The sequence below is a fragment of the Lontra canadensis genome, unplaced genomic scaffold (genome assembly GCF_010015895.1).
Source record: "Lontra canadensis isolate GAN:19392208 unplaced genomic scaffold, GSC_riverotter_1.0 scaffold5, whole genome shotgun sequence".
Lineage (NCBI taxonomy): Eukaryota > Metazoa > Chordata > Mammalia > Carnivora > Mustelidae > Lontra > Lontra canadensis.
In genome coordinates, this window is record NW_022630999.1 from 24977543 (window position 1) to 24990018 (window position 12476).

A 12476-nucleotide genomic window follows, 5' to 3' on the forward strand; every position below is an offset into this window, starting at 1 on the left:
AAATCTTGCACCCAAAGACCTTAGGATATAGAGACTCCTCACTTCGGAGCTATAGGTGCTGTACAGATATGGTTTCAAAGTGAACACTTTCATGTGCTGATGATGCAATATAGAGTTGAAATATTTAGAGGGAGATACAGAGAGAAAGCAAGGAGAGGAGTGGGAATAAAAGGAAAAGGACAGGGAAGGGGCAATAAAGGTGTGCATGGTTTTTTTTGTCTTTTTTGCCCTCTTGAGTTAGGATCTTTTCTTCTTGATGCCTAGCCCAGTGTCTAGCATTTAAACGTTAGTCAATAAATATGTATTGAATGAATTACTCATTCAACCAATTTTGGTTCTGAAATACCAGGGAAGAAAGGCAAATGAACTAACATATATTGGGAACTGCGTCTATGCCAGGTGTGGTGCTAAATCTTTTGTGAAATAATGTAGGCTCAACTGCTCTCTCTCAGCTTCCCTACAAGTTAGAATGTATCTAGTGACCTGTGGGGAGTAGGGATGGATGATACAGATCAGTTTTGGTCTTTTGATTTTATTCCTTTACCTTGTATTTGTTTAATCTATTTCCATTTACTACAGAAATAGAAAAAGGTCATTAACTTTTTCAAGCATTATTTCTCCCCCTATCTTGGAAATTGGAATTCCTTATCTATAATTTTATTATTCCCCAGATCTTTTCCTCGCCTTTGTGCACTCCGCCACCGGGCCCTTCCAGGCAGCTGTGATTTATGTATTGTTAAGATACAGAGGTTTAAAATAAAGTTAAGAGGTTTAAAATAAGTCCCATTAAATGACCTAGAGGCAAAGGTGTCAGCAGGTTCGGTCTTTTTCTTCCCAGCAAGCAAACTACAAACTTCCCGGGAAAGCTTTCCCGGCGGTCCGCGGGAGGCTGGGTTTTCGCCCCCCATGGGTTCTTCCCATTGGTTCTTCCTGGGAGCCTCCGCCCCACCCACGGTCCCGCCTCCTTGGAAGATGAACCAATAGGAGCGTGAGTTGTGTTTTAAACTCGGAGTCCTGGGAACTCTCTGGAGGCCGAGTCTCGGATGAGTTTGGCTGTTGGTCCCGACGTGGGTGGACCGTGGGTTAGTGACTGGCTGGGCGCGCGGGTCCCGCGAGGAGGAAGGTGGGCTGGGGGCTGGAAGCCGGAGGGCCTGGAGGTCGGGGTCTGGGGCTTCCCGGGGTCGTCTGCGTCGCCAAGCCGGGCTGAGCCACGTCCTCGTTCTGCGTGGGCAGTCCTCCATGTGATGAGTACCAGGACCTGTGCCAGCCCCAAACCGCCGAGTCTTCTGGAACTTAGAGCCTCCGGTGCAGGTTTCAAGAGTTAAGAGCTGGATTAAATGCCTCTTGGCTCAGGAACAGGCTAAGCTCGCTCCTTAGCTCTAGTTTTTGCGTGGACGTGCTCAGGGTAGAAAGTTTGGTCAGTGCTACACCTTCGCTTCTGTCTTCTTCCATAACCCCCGGGGTCTAATGTATGTTTCACACCCGCAGCTGGTCCAGAATGGCTACCCTGATCTTTGTTGATAAGGAAAATGGAGAACCAGGCACCCGTGTGGCTCCCAAGGACGGGCTGAAGCTGGGGTCGAGGCCTCGTAAGTAAACGGACTGCAACCCGAGTCTGGTATTGTCAATCAATTGTGGGCGTGTCCCGGAGCTGGGGAAGCATTCTGTGTACTTGACAGCTTGAGTTAGGTATTACCGAATACCACTATTGCAACGTGCTCCTGGGTCTCTTTTTCATGTTCAGTACCTCAGATAATTAAGGGGGTGCAGAACCGAAGTACTGTTAGGCCTATGGCCATGCCACCAACAAAAGTGGAGGTTGAGTTTGGGGATGAGAATGAGGCCAGGTTGATTTATACAGTCAGCCTTCAAGCTGCACCCGTGTTTATTGCCTGAATAATCTTATGGTAAGCCTTTTTCCTCAGCAGTCAAAGCTTTAGATGGAAGATCTCAGGTTTCAACACCACGGGTAGGCAAAATGTTTGATGCTCAAGCAGCCGTACCTAGAGTTGCCAGAAAGGCTTTGGGAACTGTCAACAGAGCCACAGAAAATTCAGTAAAGACTAGTGGACCTCTCAAACAGAAGCAGCCAACCTTCTCTGCCAAAAAGGTAAGTGTTGGCTACAAAGTCACTGTTGAAACACTTTAGCGCTTTTGACTCTTCAAGTGACTATAGGCATCCTACCTTGCTTTCTCTCTTGTGAATGCAAGGAAATGTAGGCTACCTAATATAGATTAACAGGAGGGAAGCATGGGAAGCTTATTCTCTTTGTGGTCTTCCTCTGTGCCGCAAGATCAGAAGTCTCAGAAGCAGCTGGTGAATATTTCTGCCTCACCTGTTCTTAACTAGTATGGAGAAGATTGATTGATAGTATCTATGTATGGTCACAGAAAGGACTGAGAGGGAAGGTTCTTTGCCGGAGGTCATGGAGCTAATAGAATAGCTTAGGAGTTACCATCCTCCTCCCAAAGGCCTCCTGGAGGAAGTACCAGGTACTCTGCTAGCATGTTGACCTTAGTGTGTGTGCACGAGCTAACAGTCTGTGCATCCCAGACTGAGGAGACTTTGCTGTGAAAGATGACTCAGCACATAGATTTACGCTTCATTTGCTAAAATAAATGGTTTTATTATGTATTAGGAAAAAAAACCCCCTAGTACTTTATATTAAAATAAGACTTGAGGTGTGGTTTAGAACAAGATATCTTTTAAAAAAACTAAGTTGAGTAAGAGAAATGTTCAGTTCAAGTATTGGAAGGCTATGGCAACAATAATGAGAATGTGACACAGAACTGAAGTGTGGGAAACCCTGCTTTAAGGATTTCTGTAGGTATGCACATATGACATAAGGTTGGATCAGGAATGTGCAGGCTTCTGCTTTGGCCTACTATAGTATACTGCCTATCTGCCAATTTTAGATTAGGGAATTATCCAGGTTCTAAACTGCTTAACTGTCTTTTGCTGAATCTTACTCAGTGTGTGTATTTCAACTTAATATTAACCAAGCAAATAATTAAGGGAGCACTGATGGAGAAACATAGATGGAAATCACACTTCCAAAACCCACAAATGACTTCTAGGATTAGCTTCTGTGTGAGTGAGTCATGCTGTTTTCTGGGACAGGTTGAGTGACTGAGTTGATTAGCTCTGAATTAACTCTGCCTTCTTGGTGACTTATGCTGAGAGGTGTGGGTACTTAAATTTCAGACTTAACTCTTGAGCCATGCCACTAGAATTGCTGGCAGAATTGTATTGGTATGTAATTATGAGAACTAAGGATTATGGTTTTTTTAGAAGTCAGCATGAGATTGAAAAACTGGTGAAGCAGTCACATGTCTTGAAGAAGACTAAAGATCTTTTGTCCTAATCAGTTGACAAGGCTTGCCTTTCACTAATTCATATTTTCTTGGATGGTTTTAGGTGACCGAGAAGACTGTCAAAGCAAAAAGCTCTGTTCCTGCCTCTGATGACACCTACCCAGAAATAGAAAAATTCTTTCCCTTCAATCCTTTAGGTAGTATTCTTTTGGTATTATAAAAATGCTTTAGTTTTGAGTTTCTCTTAGAATCTGATTCAGCTCTAATCTGATATGGATATAATGTGAACTGTGACCCAAAACTGTAATAAGACAGTCTAAATCTGGGTTTCTTTCCACAAACATACTTGTTGGCAGATTTATTTGTAAGGAACATCTTAGGTCAGAAGGGGAATTGGTACAAAGATGTGGAGAACATTGTTCCTGACCTCAAAAACATAAGGGAGATAAGATGTGTTCACTAACATTGAACAAGTCTAAATGGGACTTTTTTTTGGCAAGCCTTTTAGAAAGTGAGTTTTATGTTAAGTTGAACAGTGAGAAAAATCCACATAGTCCGTGATAGCGTGTGCATTTTTACTCCGTCAGCCTGCTAATGTATCCGAAGTATTTTCTGTTATAGAAGCACCTTTTCAAGCTTTAATCTACTCCCACTGGAGGAGAGGCTACTGTATCCAGGCTTTGGATGCAGTGTTTAACAAGACAGGCCCACGCTGATGGAGCCCATCATTTGGAGGGAAAGTCAAACACGAACAAATTCTCTCACTGTAAGTGAGAAGGAGAAACCAGCCCATTAGGGGGAACTGAACCTCACCTGGAAGAGCAGGGAGGCTTTCTCTCAGGAAGTGCCATGATGTGGCCTTTTAAAAGGTAACAGGGGAGAGCTAGGTGAAGCAGGGAGGGGCCAGGCAAGAGCACCACACCAATGTGTGTGCAGAGATCCTGAGGTGGAGCAAAGGACTGGAGTGGTTCTGAGACAGAGGCAGAGGGAAAGACGACAGAGGTGAGACTGTGGGCAGGTCCTGCAGTGCCTTCTAGGTTTCTGAGCTGGCATTTTTGCCCTTTCATCCAAAGGGCAGTTAGTCATTCTGTACATCCAGATTGTCTCTGGCTTTATATAATGCATTTTATATAATACAATTCTGCAGTTTTCTTGAAATTGTATTGTGAGTTTGTCAGGATAGCTGAGTCTCAGAGGGTATGTGATTAAGATTTGATAAAATGGAGTGCTTCCATGCTAATGATTACCATTCAGCCATTAAGGAAAATGAGGTAGATTTATGCATCTTGATCAGGAAGGAGGACTTCCATATGCTGTTTGAGGAAAGCGATACGGTGAAGTTGTCCTCCAAAATAGCATAAATTACTGAATTCATGTACAGTGGCTGAGGATGCCTGCTTCTCTAATCTCTAACAGCAGATGTTTTAAACCTCTTATCAAAAGGGCAATGGGTATCTTATTGTTTTAAATTGGGGAGCATGTATGTGTGGTGAGCATACTTGATTATTGACCTCCAAAATTTTTTTTTTTTTTTTTTAAAGATTTTATTTATTTGTCACAGAGAGAGAGAGACAGAGTGCGAGAGCGAGCACAGGCAGAGTGGCAGGCAGAGACAGAGAGAGAAGCAGGCTCTCTGCTGAGCAAGGAGCCCGATGTGGGACTCGATCCTAGGACGCTGGGATCATGACCTGAGCTGAAGGCAACGGCTTAACCAACTGAGCCACCCAGGCGTCCCCTATAGTTTGTTTTTTAATTTCCTATTGGTATCTTTGTTTTCCTTTGATAATAGGTCTTCCTTTCCTTTTTCCTTTTCTGTAACAGCTTTTGTGGATAAAGGAAATTAACCCTAATATGTTGCAGACTTTTTCCCTCTGGAGTCTTTTGTCTGTTTATGGTTTCCTTTATAATTCAGTGTTTTTTGTTTTTTTAAAGATTTTATTTATTTGTGAGACACCGAGCACAAGCAGGGGGAGGGGGCAGAAGAAGAGGGAGAACCGGACTCTCTGCTGAGCAGGGACCCCGAAGTGGGGCTTGATTCTGGGACTCTGGGATCCTGACCTGAGTCAAAGGCAGAGGCTTCACCAACTGAGCTGCTTTAGTACCCCATATAATTAACTGGTTTTAAATTAAATAGTTCCATATCACTCAATTCCTTAACTTCTGGGTTTTAGTCAGTCTTTAAAAGAGCAGGCTAATTCCTAGTATTTAGGCTTTAAAGAACTTTCACACTTCAGAAAACGATGGTTCTCTTTCCGTCTTTGTTCTTTTGAGGAAATGCTAAACCCCTCAAAAAGAGGGAAGAATATTTAAATTCTATTTCTGTTACTGTCAAGAAAAATATGCTGTATTCTTTTTTTAATTAAAATTTTTTTTTGAAGTAATCTCTCAGCCCAGTATAGGGCTCGAACTCAAGACCCTGAGGTCAAGAATATCATGCTTTACCAACTGAGGCAGGTGCCCCCCCCCCCCAAATCTACTTTAATCCTAAGAAGTAAGGCACTTGGATTATAAGAAGGAGTGTGATTTAACCCAATAGTTCTTATTTTTGTTGTGGGATTTTCACAACTCTTAAAAGCTAATGAAGACTCCAGAGAACCTTTGTGTGTCTTTTATCAATTTTGATGCCTAATGCAGGATATTTAAATAAAAAAATGAATTCCTTAAAAAAACAACCCATTACATTAATGTAAGTAACTTTTTTCTAAGACCTAAAAATAACTTTTTTAAAACGGAAGAATTGTGTAGTTTTATATTTTTGAAAACTTGCTTAATTTGGTTTAGCATAAAGCACTGGGTTGTCCTCTGATTCTGCATTCAATCTATTGTATCTCTTGTTTTGGTTGAAGTACATGAAAAAAATCTGGCCTCATACAGATACACAGTTAAGAAAGGGAAGAGCAGGGGCACCTGGGTGGCTTAGTGGGTTAAGCCTCTGCCTTCCGGCTCAGGTCGTGATCTCAGGGTCCTGAGTTGGAGCCCCTCATAGGGCTCTCTGCTCAGCGGGGAGCCTGCTTCCTCCTCCCTCTCTCTCTGCCTGCCTCTCTGCCTACTTGTAATCTTTCTCTCTCTGTCAAATAAGTAAAATCTTAAAAAAAAAAAAAAAAAAGGAAGAGCATTTCAATAGTCTTTTCAAATAAGTGTGGAGTTTTCTTTCCTACCAGACTAAAACCCAACAAGTGGCAGTTTCCAAATGTAGCATTGCAATGTGTAATCTGAAACCTTATCAGTGAACATTTTGTACTCTGACAATAAGTGCTAAAATACATTGGGCTGTTCTGTACTTTGAATATCTTTTATTTTTGCATTTATCACACATTGATCATTTAGAAATAATGATTCACTGGGAACTGTAGCTCATCCAAATGTTGAAGTGTGTCATTATGCAGTATCAAACACACATTCATTAATGCCACCACGGATCTCATCAGAAAAGTGTATTAGGAAGTTGGCAAGCTAATGAGTGCAGATAAGTTTTCCAGAATTCTAGTTTTATTTTTTTTTCTTGGAATTGTGATCATTGGCAACGAATATCGTGTTTCTTGAAGTGATAGAACTTCTTTCATTCCTCTCAGAAAATGTGCTACAAATACCCAAGTCTGAGTAACCAGTTTGTCTTTCCATTGTTATTTCAACTAAATAGTGTTCCAGGAAAAAGGCCTCTAGTTTAGCTTGCAAACTGAATAATCATGCAAATCTTGTTTTCTTTGAGCTTACCTGGTACTTTGGTATGCAGCAGAAGTGCTTTATGGTGTACTTATTTCATCATACAGAATACTAAAAAGACAACTGTTCTTCAGGTTGAGAGCTAATAAAATTAATACTTCTTACTGCAGATGGTAAAGTGAGATGTGAAGCTGGCAATTTTTTACTACAAGTGAATGGTATTGAGGAGTAGTGACTATAAAATATAGTTTATTGCCACTGCCTTGATTTGTGCCAAGGCACAGCAGTTCCATCCATCATTGCTTTTGTACCATTGCTGCAAATGTCAACACAGCAGAAGGTGTTAATGTTATTAAGCACAGAGTTTGACCTCATTGTTCCACTGAAAGTGTCTCAGACCCCCAAGGGGCTCCTGACCACTCTGAGAACCACTGTCTTGATAAAGTGCTTTGTCTTTGTGGCAGATTTTGAGAGTTTCGACCTGCCTGAAGAACACCAGATTGCACACCTCCCCTTGAATGGAGTGCCTCTCATGATCCTTGATGAGGAGAGAGAGCTTGAAAAGCTGTTACACCTGGGCCCCCCTTCACCTCTGAAGATACCCTCTCCACCATGGGAGTCTAGTAAGTGAGCAAGTGCTCTTCTAGAAGGGCTGCGGATTATTTGTGTCATAATGCTTCCATTACTGTGGGGGCAGAATTGTGTAGAAGATTAGCCTATAAGTAATTTCTGTTTCAAACTTCAGAGATAAAATTTCAGAATAATGAAAACTGCTTTCAGTTGGTATTGTTTTCAGTCCCAAATGCCCAGGTCAAATTAAGTCCTTCTGGAATCTGGACAGTTTAGATGCAGAAAATAAGAGTAAATTTAGGATACAGCTTCATAGCTTATAGCTTGAAGTGTAATAAACTTGTGTGGAATGAGAATTCCAAGTTCTATCCAAAGCTAATCTAGGATCAAGACACTTGAGCACAATAGCACAGAACGGCAAAATCTTACTACAAAGGTGGGAGGCCTCTGTATTTTTTCTATTTGTTCTGATGGGATAGCGTATACTATTTTATAAATTACCATAGTGATATTGTTGGCTCTTGCTTGGGTCTCTCAGAGCAATGGAGTTTCAGGTATGTCTAAGATTTATTTCCTAATGAAGTTTAATTCTGGGGTTTTAGCCACATTTCAAGAATTGTGTGTGTGTGTGTGTGTCTAGCTGGGGTGGGGCTAGGGATTCATTAGACAAAGGGGAAAATAAGAATTTGTGAGTAAAATTGACAACCAATGTCTGTTGAGATGGACTAAAGCATTTGCAGATATTGAATAAGAAATTCCTGTTTTCTAGATCTGTTGCAGTCTCCAAGCATTCTGTCGACCCTGGATGTTGAATTACCACCTGTTTGCTATGACTTAGATATTTAAATTAGCATTTAATAGTTTGTATGTTTTGTATTAATAAAGCAACTCTTTAACAGACTCTTCCTAATCTCGCAGTTGGTATTCTTTGGAATTTGCTTAAAACGGTATGGAAATTATTGGAAGTGTTTGACAAGGAACTATAATCTGACAACAGAAGTATATCTCATTTGAAAACTTACCTTAAAACCCTTCGGTTTGTTTTAACAGCTTATTTTAGACACTACCACTGTTCTCCCTGAAACATACCCCTCAATGTGTACTGTACTGCCTTTCTGTGGCCATTAACTAGTGACAGTTATTAGATCTCTTAATTAGAAGAGCCACTTCTAGCTCATTAAATATCTATTGCAAAGCATTCTTTATTGCTGGTTCTATTTGGTTTCTAATGACTTTAACACTATTTGGTAATCAGAATTTGCAAGGCTCTAAATCTTCTGAGAACTCTTCCTCCCTGGGATCTTCAATTAGGTTCTTTCAAGAGCGCAACAGATAATTTACGGTTAGTAATAACCACTCTTCACCTATAGGAAACTCTGTTTAGTTGCTTACACTGTTTTGGGACCTCTTTTAAGTATTTAATAAGCATTATTGTGTTTCAAGTTTATGACCCTATTTTTCAGATGAGAACTGTGAAGTGCAGAAACTCATTGATATGCCAGAGACAGGAAGAGCTATCACTTTGACTCCCAAGTTGGAGATTGGGATCAAAATATCAGAGATTATAAATGGTTGCTCATGGATTTTCTTTTTTGAAGGGCTGGGATGGAGGATATTAAAAAAAAAAAAAAATTGTGGCCACCATTTAAAATTCCAATGTATCACATACCTTCGGTTTTGGAGCTGCTCTTGGTAAAGGGGATCTGGCAATAGTTGGCCCTTGTTTCGAATACTTGGACCGGCAGTGGAATGCTCGCTGCCTTTTAGGTGGGCTTTCTGTGCTATAGACCCTAAATGGAATAGCCCAAAGGGACAACTGAAGTGTCCTTCTACTGTCTCTTTTTGCTCCAGCTCCCTTCACTCCCTTTACTTGCCTGGGCCATGGAGTCCAACTGAATTGATCCTTACTTAATACCAGCCTATGTAGGAAGCTTCTCTCCTGTAAGGTCTGTAGCATCTGTAGTCAGAATCTGAACCCTTTTCCATCGTTACCGCGATTGGTATTCTATAGATTTGCTGGAAACTGAAAGCTAGCAGAAGTGTTTAACAGACTAGGGTCTGTAATCTGACAATCGCTTATCTTATTGAAAAACTTAGGGGCGCCTGTGTGGCTCAGTGAGTTAACTCTCTGCCTTCAGCTCAAGTCATGATCTCAGGATCGTGGGATCAAGCCCCCCATCGGGCTCTCTGTTCAACAGGGAGCCTGCTCTCTCCCCCTCCGTCTCTGCCTGCTTCTCTGCCTACTTGTGATCTCTCCCTGTTAAATAAATAAATAAAATCTTAAAAAAAAAAGAAAAGAAAAACTTAAAACGCTTTGGTTTATTTTAATGTTTTATTTTATTTATTTTGAGAGAGAGAGAGAGAGAGAGTGTGTGTGTGTGTGTGCAAGAGAGAGTGTGAGTGGGGAAGGGCAGAAGGAGAGGGAAAGAGAGAATCTTAAGCATGTTCCATGCCCAGCGCTGAGCCCGATGCAGCCTGATCTCATGACTCTGACCTGAAATCAAGAGTTGGACGCTTAACCGACTTAGCTACTCAGGTAACCCTTAATGGTTTATTTTAGAAGCTGCCACTTATCCCTGAAACCTAAACCCCTCAATGTTTACTTTTATTGCCTTCATTGTTGAGAAGCAAACAAGGAAGTGGCAAGATAGGCATGAAATACTAGGAACACATACACTGATCTCGATCTTAAAAAATTTTTATCTTCAAAATATAACTGAATCAGTCTGAACTTCTGTAATTAGTGGACTCCTAAAAGAGAAAATAAGACTATTAGGACACTTGGTTTTAAGGAAGAGTATTAGATCTGCCATCCTCAGATATAGAAGGGCCCTGTGAAAATAAAGTGTGATTGTGAGTGGTTTTCATACTCTGTGATAAATTTAGAAGCTTTGGAAAGGGGTCTCTTGTGGTAGAAGGAACAAAGGACTGAGAGCCTGGCAGCTAGTTAGTCCTTTTCCAGCTAGTTAACTGCCCTTGGTGATCTCTCTTCATCTGCTATTAATCCAAATACAAAGTGTTTGGGGTGTCTGGGTGGCTCAGTCTGTCCGACTTGATTTCCACTTTGGATTTGGGCTCAGGTCATGATCCAGGGTGTTTGGGATCTAGCCCCACGTCAGGTTCCACACTTAGCTCAGAGTCTACTTGTCCCTCTCCCTCCCCCTCTATTTCTCTCCCCTTGTTCTCCCAGGTGTGGACTCTCACGCTCTCTCAAGTAAAATCTTAAAAGTGACTAATGTTGGTCATGGCTTTGAGAACTTTAGACAGAAGCTTCTCCATTAATATAGGTAATTTTTATTCTGTGGGGATTGCTGCTATTTGTATACATTTTACTAAGTATCACGTGTTTGGCTTCATTACTTAAAGCTTACAAGAAGTCCTATTTGCAATTCTAGTCTGTCCAAGGGATAATTCTCTTAAGTTGATTGTTTTTGGGGTAGGCAGTTCCACCGCACTGGACCATAAGGGTGCTCTGATATATGAAAAGTCCACCCATACCTAGCGTACGCCTCCATTGACATTTTTCGGGCTTCGAATTCTGATGAACCCTCAATAGGAACATGAAGCTTTTTAAATATGTTAATGTAAATATTCTGTCAGACCAATTCTGAGCAATGGTACCAAGCCACAGGAGGGTCGGTACAACCATTAAAATTCCCAAGTTGACTTTGTTTTTTCCATTAGTTTAACCAATCATGTACACAGGCCTCTCTGTACTAGGGACCAGGGCTGTGATGGTTAAGTGACACATTGTCCCTGCTTTCGGGCCTGTTATCCAGTGGGGTACGCTGCAGGAAATGCTGTCAGGATACAGGAAAATGAATTCAGGGGTGGGAAGAACCAGCTGCTGGGGAAGCACTTTCCAGCCCAGTTTAGGGAAGGGCAGAGGAGGCTTCCTGAGGAGAAACCATGGATGGACACTTGAAGGAAGAAAAGTGCTCTGGCCTGAGGAAACAGCTTCTGCAAATGCCAGGAGGCAAGAGAACACAACTTGTCGAATGTTGAATGAAAACAAACTTCCCCATCCCCACTCCCGCCTTTATTTTTATTTTTTTTCCTTTTTCTCCTTCAGGTTTGGGCAAGGTCTGTGGTTGGTAACAAGGAGTCTGGAGAGTTAAGCAGGGGCCACATGGCTTTGTAAACTCTGGCAAGGGGCTTAGCATCTGTCTTAGGGATGGGATGTTAGGGGCCATGGAAAGGTTTTAAGGAGGGGAGTGACAGGGTGAGGTTTGTATTTCAGAACCTCACTGTGGAGGCAGGGAGACTGCTCTGGAGTCTACCATAGCTGATGTTGATGAAATGACTTGAAGAGGTGACCATGGAGAATGGAATAAGGCTTCAGGAGGGATCCAGGAGTTGGACTTGGCAGGGCGGCAAATGGTGTGGAGATAGCACTGGGAAGAGTCAGTGATGCCTGGGAGCATCCCTTACAGGGGGGTTCCCCAATTATGTTTACAAATGTGTTTTTTGCTGCATAGTTTGTAATTGGAAAATATGATACAGATACATACTGGAATTAAATATATTTATTAAAAGGGAGCTAGGGTGCTTGGGTGGCTCAGTTGGTTAAGCGACTGACTCTTGATTTTGGCTCAGGTCATGATCTCAGGGTCATGAGATCAAGCCCTATGTCAGGCTCCGTGCTCAGCACAAAGTTAACTTGAGATGCTCCTCTCCCTCTAGGCCTCCCCACCACTTGCTTGTTCTCTCTCTCTCTCTGAAATAAATCTTTTTTTTTTAAAAGGCATCTATATATGTGGCCAAGGAAAGATAACCATGGGACTTTTTCATTGTCAAAAGTGGGTTACAGAACAGGATCTAGGATCACTTTTATTTAAATACACATATTATGAGACAGGAAAGCATAGTGACAAGAAGTGAAAAATGAGATTGTGGCTCAGCAACATAGTTCCTCTGTGACCTTGGGC

General features: G+C 41.8%; 1 protein-coding gene across 7 annotated transcripts; it reads left to right on the top strand.

Annotated features, from left to right (window-relative positions):
• The first annotated feature begins 986 nt into the window (after window positions 1–986).
• PTTG1 (PTTG1 regulator of sister chromatid separation, securin) lies at window positions 987–8394 on the top strand. 7 transcript variants are annotated; one of them, XM_032851719.1, is made up of 6 exons: window positions 987–1082; window positions 1489–1589; window positions 1926–2110; window positions 3419–3512; window positions 7443–7601; window positions 8318–8394. In XM_032851719.1, exons 2-6 carry the CDS (start codon window positions 1499–1501, stop codon window positions 8392–8394), a joined length of 606 nt encoding a protein of 201 aa, XP_032707610.1. In that variant the 5' UTR covers window positions 987–1082; window positions 1489–1498. The 7 variants fall into 7 exon arrangements, with proteins under 7 accessions (XP_032707610.1, XP_032707614.1, XP_032707611.1 ...); XM_032851723.1 differs by having other exon boundaries at window positions 1929–2110; XM_032851720.1 differs by having other exon boundaries at window positions 1007–1086.
• Window positions 8395–12476: the final 4082 nt, after the last annotated feature.